Genomic DNA, 15,949 nt, shown 5'->3' on the forward strand with positions numbered 1-15,949 from the left:
CCATCTATTTCCCATGAAGTGGTGGGACCGGATGTCATGATCTTCGTTTTCTGAATGTTGAGCTTTAAGCCAACTTTTTCACTCTCCTCTTTCACTTTCATCAAGAGGCTTTTGAGTTCCTCTTCACTTTCTGCCATAAGGGTGGTGTCATCTGCATATCTGAGGTTATTGATATTTGTCCCGGCAATCTTGATTCCAGTTTGTGTTTCTTCCAGCCCAGCGTTTCTCATGATGTACTCTGCATATAAGTTAAATAAACAGGGTGACAACATACAGCCTTGACGAACTCCTTTTCCTATTTGGAACCAGTCTGTTGTTCCATGTCCAGTTCTAACTGTTGCTTCCTGACCTGCATACAAATTTCTCAAGAGGCAGATCAGGTGGTCTGGAATTCCCATCTTTTGAAGAATTTTCCACAGTTTATTGTGATCCACACAGTCAAAGGCTTTGGCATAGTCAATAAAGCAGAAATAGATGTTTTTCTGGAACTCTCTTGCTTTTTCCATGATCCAGCGGATGTTGGCAATTTGATCTCTGGTTCCTCTGCCTTTTCTAAAAACAGCTTGAACATCAGGAAGTTCACGGTTCATATATTGCTGGAGCCTGGCTTGGAGAATTTTGAGCATTACTTTACTAGTGTGTGAGATGAGTGCAATTGTGTGGTAGTTTGAGCATTGTTTGGCATTGCCTTTCTTTGGGATTGGAATGAAAACTGACCTTTTCCAGTCCTGTGGCCACTGCTGAGTTTTCCAAATTTGCTGGCATATTGAGGACCGAGCAATTACACTTCTATATGTTTACCCAGTGATTTAAAACTTATATCCAGCTAAATGTTATGTGGCAGCCTGGATGGGAGGGGAGTTCGGGGGAGAATGGATACATGTATATGTATGGCTGAGTCCCTTCACTGTTCACCTGAAACTATCACAACATTGTTTGTCAACTGGCTATACCCCAATGCAAAGAAGAAAATAACTTATGTCCACCCAAAAACTGTATGCAGAAGTTTATAATGGCTTTATTTCATAATTGCTAAAAATCTAAAGTAACCAAGATGTCCACTTAGTGGGGGCCATGGATAAATGATTATATACCAATACAGTGAAATACTGTTTATCAGTGAAACACATCACAATATTGATTCCTACAACATTGATGAAAGTTGAATTCATTTACTAAGTGAAAGCCAGACCTAAAAGACTACAAGTTGTATATGCGTTATATGTGTTAGTCACTTAGTCGTGTCTGACTCTTTGTGACTCCATGGACTGTAGTTTACCAGGCTCCTCTGTGCGTGGAATTCTCCAGGCAAGAATACTGGAATGGGTTGCTATTACCTTCTCCAGGGGATCTTCCTCACCCAGGGATTGAACCTGGGTCTCCTCCATTGCAGACAGCTTTTACCATCTGAACAACCAGGAACATATACAAATTGTATGGTTTTATTCATATAACATTCTAGTAAAGGTGAAACTATAGAAATGGAAAATATATTAGTGGTTGCCAAGAATTGGAGAAGAGTGGAATATTGATTACAAAACAAATATATAGGGGAACTTTTCGGATGAATTATTCTGCATGTTACTTGCATGGTGGTATGATTTTTTACAGTCATCAAATCCATAAAAATGTACCCTAACCAAGTACTGATGGTTAGCAGTCCCAGTCATTGGATATAGTGTTATTTGGATATCATGTCCCCTCTCATATGATGTGATCATCGTGGTATTCTTCATAAAAATACCTCATTGTGGCATTCTTCACGAAAACTCATAATAACAATCTAGTCATAAGAAAAACATCGACAAACCTGGATTGGAGGACATTCTGTAGGTTACCTAACCAGTAATCGAGACTGTTGAGGTCATGAAAAATGAGGAAAGACGGAGAAATAGAGCAGAGGAGACTAGGAACACATGGTAACTAACTACAGTGAGGTATCCTACTTTAGATCCCTGAAACAGAAAATGGACAGTATTGGGTAAACTGGTGAAATTTAAATAAAGTGCATAGTAGTTAATAGGAATGTACCTATGTCAGTTTCTTTGATAGATATACTGTGGTAATGTAAAATGTTAACAATGGGAAGGATGTGATAAGCAGTATTCAGAAACCGTACTATCCTTGTAATGTTTCTGTATCTAAAATTCTTGCAAAGTAAAAAGGTTATTGGGGGAACAGCAGGTTGGTTATCAGTGTCAAATATAGCTGGGAGTACAAGAAGGACTGAGGAATGGAAAATGTTTTAGAGAATGTGTAGGAGGTATTTATAGGAAAAGGATGTCCTTTTTACAAATGTTTGTTTCCAATAGGTGAAAAAGATGAGAAGAGTCTTAATTAGCAAATGTATGTAAGCCATTTATTTTAGTTAGGTGAGTATTGGAAGGGACAACTAGAAGGCAGAAATTTATGAAATTTCTTTGGGGAAAATTAAAAGAGATTTCAAGTATGATGAAATAAAATTTGTGTTTTAATTTATCATTGTTAAATAAACCTTCATGTTTTTGTTTTGTTCAAAAAAAATAGATTAAAGATTATACTGAAATGGAAAGAATAGGTGAATTATTTTTTGTATTACATTTTATCATGTTATCTCAGATATATTAAATGGACAGTAAACTTCTTATTATAAATATGTTAATATGCATAACTTAATATTTTAATCTTGTAAAACAAGATAATGTCTATAATATAGTCTTTTGAAAGTAAATTTAAAAGTGAAAAATATTTAGAAAATTTAATATTATGTATGCATATACCATTTTGTCTTAGTATTTAGTTATATATTCAGTTGTCAAGTGAAATGGAAATATTATTAAGGTGAAGTATATAGAAGTACTTAGAGTAAATATTTTTTAGATCAGAGGCATTTTTTACTATTCTCCATCGTGACTTTATATTACATTTTTAACATCCAGAGTTGAAAAGAATGACAAAAACATTTATAAAATAATACAAAAAGTATAGGTAAAGTGTGATTTTTAATACTATGATAGGTAACTTGGTAATTAGTAAACATGTAGATTATTCATTCATATACATTTATTAGAAAATAACTGTTTTGTAATTTACAACTTACAAAGTATTTCATATAAATAGTCTTGTTGCATAACACCGAAGCCTTCAAAAACTTCTGAAGGTAGATGGAACCACTTACATGGTTTGATACATGTTTTGTTAAAGCAGCAAAGATAGTAAGTCTAATTAATTACATAATTTTGTGATCAAGCTCACCAAATAAGAATTAAATTTAGTTGAAGAGGATTGCAAATTTAATGTATTTCTCACACATAATTGTTAATCAGATATCCTCCAATATAAAATGAGAAGTTAAAAAAATACTTTATGTTGGGATTCTTTCTTTGGCACTTATTCAAGCTTTGTTTATCTGAAAATGTAAATTCCTCTTAAGAGATCACAAAAAGATTGCTAACATTTAGAGACCATTTCCAAAGCATGGCCCCTGGACTCTGTTTATGCATCTGGGATAACTAAGCAAAAGCGTAGTTCTCTCCAACTACTGGTCAAATTGTATTTGCATTTGCCCCAGCTTTCCACTCACTGTTACTGCCATTACTTTTGGAATGCATTATGTGTTTTCTTTTTATTCAAGGATTAGTATTTAAAGTATGTTTTGAATTTTATCTGGAATCTGGTTTCCACTAGAATTTTAGTTGAGGCTCATACAGAATACCCTAGGAATTTAGATTAAAGTCTACAAAAATTCTTGTTTTTTTTTTTAAATGAAGTTTTAAGCACACCTATCACTATGGTGTGTTTAAATGTATCATACTTTTATTCTGGTATGAAAGTATTGTGGCCATTTCTCTTTCATATCCATATATTGCAGATACTTTTCCCCCCTCTCCATTTGGAATCCTTACTCTCCACTGGGCAAATGCATTCCAGTACGTTTATGAATTTTTAGGATACAGTTTTAGGAACTAGTCATGTGGTTTGTATACTAATTTACCTAAAGAGTAATTATATGCAAGTTAAAAGTGGAACTTAACACTTTTGCCTTTATTTCTAGGTGATCCATTGCATCTGACTGGGTCTTGCAAGGATCGGCTACCAGGAAAAAATTCCCTTACTGGTACTTTATTTCGGTGGGAAGAAGGCGAAATACCAAGGTTAGTTAATGTTGTAAAGGAAAAGAAAACTTAGTTACATATGTCCTACTCTATTCAGAAATCAGTGGTTAGCATAATTTAATTTTAAAATTGTTTCTTTGTAAGTTTATCAAAAAAGCAAATCTCAACATTAGTATGTTACATGGATCATAGATTTCAAAAATAAACTGTGAAAATAGGTTGAAAATATACCTAGTTATTCCCTAATTAATAAAAGGAATCTGAATGTAAGTTTTTATATTTCTCTCCAATATCTATCTTGTTTGTACATTCTAAATTCACGTCCTACAACTTGTCAAGTGGGCTTCCCTGGTGGCTCAGAGAGTAGAGAATCCACCTGCAATGCAGGACACCTGAGTTCAATCCCTGGGTCAGGTAGATCCCCTGGAGAAGGGAATGGCTATGCACTCCAGTATTGTTGTGTGGAGAATCCCGTGGACAGTGGAACCTGGTGGGCTACAGTCCATGGGGTTGCAAAAAGTCAGACATGACTGAGTGACTAAGCACACACACACACACACAATTTGTCAAGTAAAAATCATATAATATAAAAGCAATTTAAAACCTAAATAGCAGTACTTCCCTGGTTGTCCAGTGATTAAGACTCCAAACTTCCACTGCAGGGGGATTCCATTCCTGGTCAGGGAACTAAGATCCCATATGTTACATGGTACAGTGGATAAATATTTAAATCAATAGGTAAACCAATCAATCCTAAATGGAAAATATTTTTAATAAAAATAACCCCTAAATATTTCTGAATATTTGTGAGAAAAAAAGTGGGTTATTGTAGTGTATGTGAATAATACAGTTTGTGATTTCTTTTGACTATTTAGTATTTATTAGACTCTTGGAGAGGGTAAGATATTCTAAAGGCTTAGATTTCCCTACTATAAAGTAGATATATAATCAGTACCTATAAAAATTATCATAATATCTTAATCTACATAGAAGTAGAGGATTTTTGTTTTATACCAAAAAGTTGTTGCCCAAGCTTTCTTGATTCTTTGGGTATTGATGGGGTGGTGTGGTGTCTTCTTTTTCACTACTTATATGTCACCTGATAAGTTTTAAGTGTTTTTTTTTTTGCTTTTTTCTTTTTTTAATGAAGGATGCAAAGTAGAAGTATTCAGTTAAATGACTTTTTATTTAATGATAAAATGTGAATTTATTAATTGGTTGAAGATAAGCTGCCGTAAGTGTATTTGTTTAGAGCTTAATTTATATAGTTTAAGATACTAATATGTTCTTCACAGAATTTCCATATTATAGAATTGCTTTGGCTTTTTAAGACCTGACATTAAGACTCTCATTAAATAATGATAGAAGTATGTTGATTTATAACTAATATTACGCCAGAATGAGACTTCAAAACCTTCCAAGTGGGCAGTGACTTGCCTTACCTCTGGATTCAGTTAGCAAATGTCAGGACTTTTTGGTAAAGTCATACACGTATACATACATATGTACTTCTAGAGTCCTCAGATACAGCAGAATTGTTTTTATAATTGTGTTGAATTGGTATTAATTTTAGAGAGAGTGTTATTTAATGCATCAAATTCAAGTTCTAATTAATCCAGAACAAAGTGACCGACAGACTGTTTTCTGTCTCGTTTTTGTACCTGTGATATAGTTCCTCTATCTCTCTGAAATTGGAACAAATAAGCTTAACCCAGGGATTTGACCTACTCACTAGATCCCTTGGTTTTCAAAGTTCTATATTTCGTAAGTTGTTTTTTGCACAATCAACTCAAATCAAGGTTTATTTGTATTGAAAGCCTTTTTCAGCAAGCATCTTTCTGGTTAGGTCATAAGACTATATAGTAAAGCTTCACTGGTTAGGAGTTAGTTTAAAGAAACTCTGTGTATTATAATGAAAAATTTGAATTATTACTTTTAAAAGCATAGATGAACTTCCCTGGTGGCTCGGTGGTAAAGAATCTGCCTGCTGGTGCAGGAGACACAGGTTCGATCCCTGGGTTAAAAATATCCCCTGGAGAAGGAAATGACAACCCACTCTAGTTCTTGCCTGGAAAATCCCATGGACAGAGGAACCTGGTGAGCTGTAGTCCATGGGGTCACAGAGAGTTGGAAATGACTGAGCACAGTACAGTACAGAGCAAAGATATGAAATGGTAAACTAGTGAAATTAGACAAGGTATTCAGAACTAGAATTTATAATAAATGTAGGTTAGCTACAACCTACATTTTTGTCCCATACTTTTAGGCTTCTTGTATTAAACATGAAAATCTATCATTTCATCAAATACAAATAATAAAACGTCATAAACATTTTTGCCAAATCAGTACTCTTAAATTTTTTTAGTCTCATTTTTACCCCCATGTGAGCACCTTCCTCTGGGTACCTTTTTTTTTTTTTTAAACCCAAAATGTTTTATATTCCTCACAAGGAATTTCAAGGGCTGAAATTCCACAATTTCACAATATTTTACAATATTATGTTGAATAATAATATTGATAATAGTATCTGAATAATTTCACAATATTATTTCAAGGGCTGAAACAAATAGCAACAAACTCAATGAGATGAAAGTGCTGAGTTTGCAAGTCTACTAACCTTACCTGCTGTGGTGGTGGTGGTGTTGCTAAGTCGTGTCCAACTCTTGCAACCCTATGGACTGTAGCCCATGAGGCTCTTGTGTCCATAGGATTTCCCATGTGAGAATACTGGTGTGGGTTGCCATTTCCTTCTCCAGGGGATTTTCCTGACCCAGGGATTGAACCCACATCTCCTGCATTGGCAGGCGGGTTCTTTTCCACTGAGCCACCAGGGAAGCCCTGCTGGCTCATTGTAAATTACTACATATCATGGACCTTCAGTCATTTGCCAGGGTGTTGAATTCACAAAGGTCGAATCTACTGCAGTAATCTCAACCTGGCTGCCCATCAGAATGATCTGAAGAGATTTTTTAAAATTACAGATGTCTGAGCTCTACCCTCAGTGACTGTAATTTGTGGGTATATTGTGTTAAGCTGTGAATAGAAATATTCAGAGAGGTACAGTTGCCTAATTACCATTGTATTGCTTAACTACCTTTCATAATTAAAATGAATGACCTACATATATTTGCAGGCTCAAATTTATTTTAGTTTTTTAAAAATTATTTCTAATTGGAGAATTATTGCTTTACAATATTGTATTTGGTCTCTTCCACATATAAACATGAATCAGCCATAGTTAAACATATGTCCCCTCCCTCTTCAACCTCCTGCCCACCTCCCATCATATCCTACCCCTCTAGGTTTTTTTTCTATTTACTGAAAGGAGTTTTTTAATTTCTGAAAACTACTTCCTAAAAGATGATGCTGTTAAAGTGCTGTACTCACTATGCTAGCAAATTTGGAAAACTCAGCAGTGGCCACAGGTTTGGAAAAGGTCAGTTTTCATTCCATTCCTAAAGAAGGGCCATGCCAAAGAATGTTCAAACTACTGCACAATTGCATGCAATTCACATAATAGCAAAGTAATGCTCAAAATCCTTCAAGCTAGGTCTCAACAGTATGTGAACCAAGAACTTCCAGATGTTCAAGCTGGATTTAGAAAAGGCAGAGGAACCAGAGATCAAATTGCCAACATCCATTGAATGATAGAAAAAGCTAGAGAATTCCAGGAAAACATCTACTTTTGCTTCATTGACTATGCTAAAGCTTTTGACTGTGTAGATTACAACAAACTGTGGAAAATTCTTAAAGAGATGGAAATACCAGACCACCTGACCTGCCTCCTGTGAAACCTTCATGCAGGTCAAGAAGCAACAGTTAGAATCGGACATGAACAATGAACTAGTTCCACATTGGGAAAGGAGCACATCAAGGCTGTATATTGTCACCCTGCTTATTTAACTTATATGCAGAGTACATCATGTGAAATGCTGGGCTGGATGAAGCACAAGCTGAAATCAAGATTGTGGGGAGAAATATCAATAACATCAGATATGCATATGATACCACTTTTATGGCAGAAAGCGAAGAAGAATTAAAGAGCCTCTTGATGAAGGTAAAAGAGGAGAGTGAAAAAGCTGGCCTAAAACTCAACATTATATAAACAAATGGCATTCATTCCCATCACCTCATGGCAAATAAATGGGGAAGCAATGGAAACAGTGACAGACTTTATTTTCTTGGGCTCCAAAATCACTGTGGACAGAGACTGCAGCCATAAAATTAAAAGATTCTTGCTCCTTGGAAGAAAAGCAATGACAAACGTAGACGAGTATTAAAAAACAGAGACATTACTTCGCCTACAAAGGTCCATCCATACATGGTGTGCTTCATTACTCAGTCGTGTCCACCTCTTTGCGACTCCATGGACTAGCCCACCAGGTTCCTCTGTCCATAGGGGTTCTCCAGGTAAGAATACTGGAGTGGGTTGCCATGCCTTTCTCCAGAGGTTCTTCCCAGCCTAGGAATCGAATCCAGGTCTCCCACATTTCAGGCAAATTCTTTACCGTCTGAGCCACCAGGGAAGCTTAGTCATGTATGGATGTGACAGCTGGACAATAAAAAAGGCTGAGCGCTGAAGAATTGATGCCTTCGAACTGTGAGAAGACTCTTGAGAGTCCCTTGGACTGCAAGGAGGTCAAACCAGTCAATCCTAAAGAAAATCAACCCTGAATATTCATTGAAAGGACTGCTGCTGAAGGTGAAGCTCCAGTACTCTCACCACCTGATGGGAAGAGCCAAGTCATTGGGAAAGACCCTGATGCTGGGAAAAAATTAAGAGCAGGAGGAGAAAGGGGTGACAGAGGACGAGATGGTTGGATGGCATCACCAACTCAATGAGTTTGAGCAAACTCATTCACAGGGGAGGGTGAAGGGTAGGGAAGCCTGGCTTGCTTCAGTTCATGGGGTCGCAAGAGTCGGACAGATGTGAGCACTGAACGGCAACAATATCCTTTTCCTAGTAACACCTCCTATTCTGAATGTCTGAAGTAGTTTTTAATAAGGGCAGGAAATAATTGTAAGTTTCTACTGTGAAATTGCATTTTTAAATATTTCCTCCCTTTGTCACAAATCATCTACTGGAAAATTCACCCTTGAAATTTATAATATAATTCTTTCAAAATTCTGAAACATTTTAGTATAAAGGAGAAAACTATTGGCCAAAACTATTTTATCTGATACTTTATTTCATGGAATAACTTAGTTTGTTAAATTAGACAAGCTGTATTGCGAATTACTTTTTCTGAAAGTTAGAGAGATGGATATACTGTGATAGTTTGACGAATGTCCCTCCTCAGTGGTAGAAAGATATATGTGTGTTGTGTCTGTATATCTGTATCTATCTGTGTGTACAGATAAATTATAAAAATTCTTTGTTTTAACAATTGCTTATGATCCATCAAAATTTATACCTATGGCTGATTCATGTGGAGGTTTGACAGAAAACAACAGACTTCTGTAAAGCAATTATCCTTCAAATAAAAAATAAATTTTTAAAAATAAACTTATTTCTTAGGTATGGACAATGGAGAATGAGTTTTGTTAATACAGTTCTCTTAAAACATGACCTTATGGTATCACCTCTTTTCCTAGCTATGATCCCAATACTGGACATGGGTGGTTTTACAGTTGTCATGTTATGGAAAGTTTTAAAAGTATTCCCTAGCTCAGTAGTAGTCGTTGAAGGCAGAGAGAGCAATATCACTTGCCCACTTTTCAATATGTTTATTTCCCCTCAACTCTTGGTATATATTTCTTCCTAATTTTTAAAAACCATCCTTTTTAATTTTTAAAAGCCATCTTTTAATAATTGCCGAGATAGATGCCTCTGGGCAAGTAATTGCATATGTGTATGGTTTTTGATGAGTCCCCTCTCTTATCTCTCTATTGTCTTAACCCAGCTCGCTCTGGATATGACCCACATGCTGAAACATTGTATATTCCCTTTTATATATTTATATAATTTTATGTATTTATGTATTGTTTATTTTTGGCTGTGCTGGGTCATTGTTGTTTCACGGGCTATCTCTAGTTGCAGACAGCTAGGGCTACTCTCCAGTTACAGCTTCTCATTGCAGTGGCTTCTCTTGTTGAGGAGCGCAGGCTCTAGGGCGTGTGGGCTCAGCAGTTGCGGCTCCCAGGCTCTAGAGCACAGGCTCAGTAGTTGTGGTGCACGGGCTTAGTTGCCCCACAGCATGTGGGATCTTCCCAGAGCAGGGATTGAACTCGTGTCTCCGCAGGCAGATTCTTTACCACTGAGCTACCAGGGAAGCCCTGTACATTCCTTTTATATAAAATATAATGAACCAAAGTATGTAAAATGATCCCAAAAAGATCTCTGTAGACTTATCAATTGATAAATATCACTGGCTTTCTGGTTACCCCTTAAACATGAAAAATCATTTAAGAAAAATCTTAAGAAAATGTTCTCTTACGTAATTATTGTGTCTTTTGATACTTCTTTAATACAGCTCTTTAATACTGGAAGGTGTTGAACCACAGAGTACTTGTGAATTAGAAGTGGATGCTGTAGCTGCTGATATCTTAAATCGGTTGGACATTGAAGGTATATACACAGTTATTCTTAGTGTATATTTTTATTTTTAAAAATCCATGACCAAAGAATGGAAAAAGTATGGAAGAAAATATCACTAGGGAAGTGAAATTAAAGGAAAATGTAAAATATTATGAAGATTTTTTTTCCTGTTCCCTGATGAGATAGTCATTTTTCATTTATGCTTCATTCATAGGAGTTTGTTTGTATAAACATAAAGTAAGTGTGACACTAAATAAATAAATTAGCCATTATAAAAGAATTTACTATGCTCTGCCTGCTAGTTTTTTTATTTCAGATTATGTACCAGGGAGGGGACTTTTGGGTCTGTTGACTATCATCAAATGTTTGAATCTTATTCTCTTGCTGGGGTTTTAGGGAACTAGTAAGGAAACTTAAAAGGGAGTAATATAGTAAATGTAGGTTGGGATAATTTATTTTATTACACAGAGTAGGTAATTGTTTTTCTTAAGGGCAACATTTATTTTTTTTTAATGTATGGATTTCTCTTTTTTTTAAGCAAGTAATTTTCACTTTGACCCTTGTTGTATTGAAGTATTATTGTGATTACAGCTCAAATTGGTGGAAACCCTGGTCTACAGGCCATATGGGAAGATGAAAAGCAACGGCGAAGAAATAGAAATGAAACTTCTCAAATAAGTCAACCTGAATCACAAGGTACAAGCCTAATAATACTCTGATGATACTTTTTTAGCTGGATATTTTAATGAAAAAGTACAAGCCATTGAATTTTTACCTTGACATTAGATTTTGCTTTTCAAACTACATTTAAATTCTCTACATATTTTTCTTCCTATTCTCATTATTCTTCACATCGAAAGTGTCACTCATTGTCTCTCATAAGAAATTGACATCTTCATTGGCCTTGGTTTTCATTCTATCCTTTTCTCCTTTTTCATTCTCTAGTGTGTTTTAACCTTGGCATTTCCGAATGAGCTATAGAATACTTACAGAAAAGCATGAATCCCAACTTAGAAACACTGTTTAGTTCATTAAGCTTTGAAAATGTAACCCATGAAATTCTGTCCCCAAATTATTTCTCTGGGTATGTCATAAATTCTGACTTTGATTAACTTGTACATCTCTGAAGAAAATACTCATTTGATTTGTTACTAAACTTTGATACATTCAAAAAGAATTGGAAGAAATTTTTTAAATGCCATGGATACAACAAATTATTAAATAAAAGTAAAAGAAGAGAAGACAGTTTAAAAGGCAAATGTATTTGAAATACAGTAGTAAGCATACACTGAAGTCCAATTAAAATTTGTGTTATAATCTCATGGACACTAAAAATCCTTTGATAAATTTTGAATGCCTTTTATGCCTTTTAAAATAGAAATATTTTATAAAGGAAAAATTTCTAGGTTCATGGTGTATGATAACATTTTTAGATAGAAAATAATGTTTTTGTTTTTAATTTATAGAACTTAATCTTGAAATGACTTTAAGTGCTTAATTTTATAGCTTCAGTAACAACCATTTCCTTTTTGTTTGATTTATGTAATAGGACTGTTTTTAGGTGGTGTTATATGTGTCAAATATAGGAAATTGCTACCATTTTAAAGGTACTCTAGGAAAAAGGTAACTATTTCATTCGTTTGCTGTCTACATTTTTTAATGAACTTTTAAAATTCAAAGATCGCAGGTTTGTGCCAGCAACAGAAAGTGAAAAAAAATTTCAGAAGAGACTTCAGGAAATTCTCAAAGAGAACAATTTTTCTGTGTAAGTGGTTATTTATTATAGATCTCAGAACTAATTTTATTGCTTTGTTATGTAGTTTTTTATAAAGGATGTGTTTTAATTAAGCAGAACATTATCAGGATCTGTGGACTACAGCGATGGATCCCAGGAGTTCTCTGCTGAATTAACATTGCACTCTGAGGTTCTGTCTCATGAAATTCTTCCGTGTACACCAGCTAATATGGTAGAAGTCCACAAAGATTCAGAGTTGAGCAAAGGTAAGGGTTTTCCTGCAAACATACAGAAAATACCATTATATACATCCTGTGTATCTAGCACTGAGATATTAGTATTTAGTTGAGTTAGCTCATTTTTTTCCCTAAGAACTAAATATCATTGATGTAGCAAAAACCTCTCTCATTCCTTTACCTTTTCTTAATCTCTAAAGGTAAGCATCATTCTAAAGTTGATACATATTGTTAAACCATGTATGATTTTATGTGTTCTTACATAAGTATGTCCACAACAAATACTATTATTTTAGGTTTTAAATTTTACATAAATGGTGTCCTTCTTAGCATAGATTAAGCAATTTGCATTTTCCATTCAACATTATATTTTTTAACTATTTAATTGAGGTATAATTTACATGACATAAAATTCACTCATTTCAAGTGTATATAATCCAGTAATTTATGGTAAATTTACAGAGTTGTACTGACATCTCCATAATTCAGTTTTAGAACAGTTCCTTCACCTCAAAAGACTCCAACCCTAAGTAACCACTAAGCTGTTTTCTTGTCTCTCAAGATTTATCTTTCCTGGGTAAATCATGTAAATGAAGTCATAAAATATGTGATCTTTTGTACTTTTTTACTTAGCATAATATTTTTCGTTTTTTTCCATACTGTAGATCTCTATCAGTATTTCATTCTGTTTTATCGCCTAATAGTATTATTGCCTTGTACCAATATATTTTATTGATTCATTCATTAGGTGATGAATATTTGAGTTCTTTTCACTTTTGGGCCCTTAAGAATAATGCTGTTCTGAACGTTTATGTCTTTGTGTGGATATATATTTTCATTTTTCTTGAGTGGATATCAAGGAAGAGAATTGCTGGGTCATTTGATAAATTTGTGTTTAATTTTTAATAAATGGCCAAACTGTTTTCCTAGGTGCTGCACTTTTAAATTCCCATCAGCAGTATATGAGGGTTCCAGAGACCTTACATTCTCACTAACACTTGTTATTATCTGTCTTTTTTTATATAGCCATCCTAGTATGTGTGAAATGGCATCTAATTATGGTTTAATTATCATTTCCCTCATTAATAATGATGTTGAGTATCTTTTGTGTCAGCAGTAATAACTTTGAAATCTGTTCTCTTTCTTACATGTTTGTAGGTCACTTATTTTAGCTGCTGATTAGCATTCTTTTGTAAGACTAAACAAGTTTATTTGATTCTCTACAACTCTTAGATGGTTTTCACTTTTGCACTATGGTTAGCAGTGTCACATCTGTCACCTTGTGGCCATGTGCAGGAGTTTCTCTACAGAAAACATATAAAAGTATAATTTGCCAAGTCTTAGGGTGTATGTATTATTAAACTCTACCTTGCTGTTACTGTTAAGTCACTTCAGTCGTGTCCAACTCTGCGTGACCCCATAGACGTCAGCCCACCAGGCTCTCCTGCCCCTGGGATTCTCCAGGCAAGAAAACTGGAGTGGGTTGCCATTTCCTTCTCCAATGCATGAAAGTGAAAAAGTGAAAGTGAAGTCACTCAGTCGTGTGCGACTCTTAGCGACCCCATGGACTGCAGCCCACCAGGCTCCTCCATCCATGGGATTTTCCAGGCAAGAGTACTGGAGTGGGGTGCCATTGCCATCTCTGAAACTCTGCCTTAGATAGCATCTATTCTGTCAGGGTTTCTATAATGAAGTTAGTTTTTACATGGTTGGTAGTTAAGAGTGTAATGAAAGTTTTATTCAGAAGTTGTTTTTTATGCATACAGTTTTTCTAGGCAGGGGAGTCAGAATAGCAGGAGTAGAATTACCAACCTTCAGCAGGAAAGGAAAAGCCCTCTTTTCACTGCTGCATGGGCAGCAGAGGCACTCTTGACTGTATTAAAAAGCAGCTAGAAATGAGCACCTACAGCCACCTAGGGCTTCCTCCTTCCCTAAGAGTTGCATCTTGGCGTTGTGCCCTCTGACTCAGAACAAGTTACACCCTCTCCCAAGTACTTTAATGGCAGCCTTTTGGATCAGAGCTCTACTTTGATTTGCTTTGTCTTAGCATCTTCTAGCCCCATCCTAATCAAAATGTACCCAGAATTTCCATACTACTATTTCCTGTGCATTTTTAATATCTACTATGACAGCTTCCAGCCACACTGAGCTGCCTGCCTGACTGAGCAGTTTATTTCCTGGGGTACCAATTATTGATTTTGTTAGTATTCTCGTTACAGAGTTGCATAAATTTTGTCTTACCGTTTAATTTTCCTTATAAGCTCCATTTTAGTGCTCAGTTTTTCAGATTTTGAGGTATGTTAACAATAAAACTGTCACATTTTATTACAGAATTGCTCTATGAAATGATTATACCTAAGTTTATATTCCCACAGAATGTTAGAGCTTTTACTTCCCTACATCCTCAACAATATTTGATAGTGTGAGATGCAAACATTTTTTGCCATTCTCATTCTTCAGAATCTGCATTTCCTGATTACTGGTATTTATAAGCATTTGGGTCTTTCTATCTGAGAATTGCTTATTCATGTTCTTTGCTCATTTTCTATTGCATCAATCGTTTTCTTACTAATGTACATTTCTTACTAATGTGTAGAAATTCCTTGTGTTTTCTAGATATCAAGCCCTTGTTAGTTATATTTATTGTAGAGATATTTTCTGAGCGACTTCACTTTCACTTTTCACTTTTATGCATTGGAGAAGGAAATGGCAACGCACTCCAGTGTTCTTGTCGGGAGAATCGCAGGGATGGTGGAGCCTGGTGGGCTGCCGTCTCTGGGGTCACATGGAGTCGGACACGACTGAAGTGACTTAGCAGCAGCAGCAGCAGACTTGAACTTTATTTTTGGTCTTTTTTCCCATTTTCTTCCCTTTTTTAAAAAGAGTGTTTTGTATGTCTTTCTAGCATTATATTTAAGAATTTTTTTCCTTTACTGTTTGGTTTTGGTACCTGATTTACATGTTATTTCCTATCCCGCTGTAATGAAAATTTTCATCCTTAAGGTTTATGTGTGCTTACAGTTGGTTTTCCACATGTAGGTCTTCAATTCGTCCTGCATTTTACTTGTGTACATAGTAAGGATCTTACTGTATCTGTTTTTTCTAGGTATAAAGAGCTAGTTGTTCCAACACATTTATTGAAAAAAAAATTGTTTTCACTGAATTCCCCAACCTCAGTTGTGTTCTCCCATGTTAATATCATACTGTTCTAATTACTGTTGCTTTGTAAGTATGGGTATATATCAGGGGCAGATCTCTGAATAGCTTCAAAATTGTCTTAATGACTCTTGGATCTTTTAAAAAGTTCTCCCATGTTAATTATAAGATCAGATTGTCTTGTTTCTGA

General features: G+C 35.2%; 1 protein-coding gene across 7 annotated transcripts in view; it reads left to right on the forward strand.

Annotated features, from left to right (window-relative positions):
* REV3L (REV3 like, DNA directed polymerase zeta catalytic subunit) overlaps window positions 1-15,949 on the forward strand; it is a 178,112-nt gene that overhangs the window by 74,512 nt on the left and 87,651 nt on the right. For 6 of the 7 annotated variants that reach the window (XM_024996589.2, XM_024996590.2, XM_059889687.1 and 3 more), the window contains exons 5-9: window positions 4,034-4,133; window positions 10,568-10,662; window positions 11,224-11,328; window positions 12,313-12,397; window positions 12,482-12,633. In XM_024996589.2, the coding sequence (XP_024852357.1) occupies window positions 4,034-4,133; window positions 10,568-10,662; window positions 11,224-11,328; window positions 12,313-12,397; window positions 12,482-12,633 (537 nt within the window). The remainder of the gene's footprint in view (window positions 1-4,033; window positions 4,134-10,567; window positions 10,663-11,223; window positions 11,329-12,312; window positions 12,398-12,481; window positions 12,634-15,949) is intronic. The other variant, NM_001206172.2, reaches the window with a different exon arrangement.

This window comes from Bos taurus, chromosome 9 (assembly GCF_002263795.3).
Source record: "Bos taurus isolate L1 Dominette 01449 registration number 42190680 breed Hereford chromosome 9, ARS-UCD2.0, whole genome shotgun sequence".
In the NCBI taxonomy this organism is placed as follows: Eukaryota; Metazoa; Chordata; class Mammalia; order Artiodactyla; family Bovidae; genus Bos; species Bos taurus.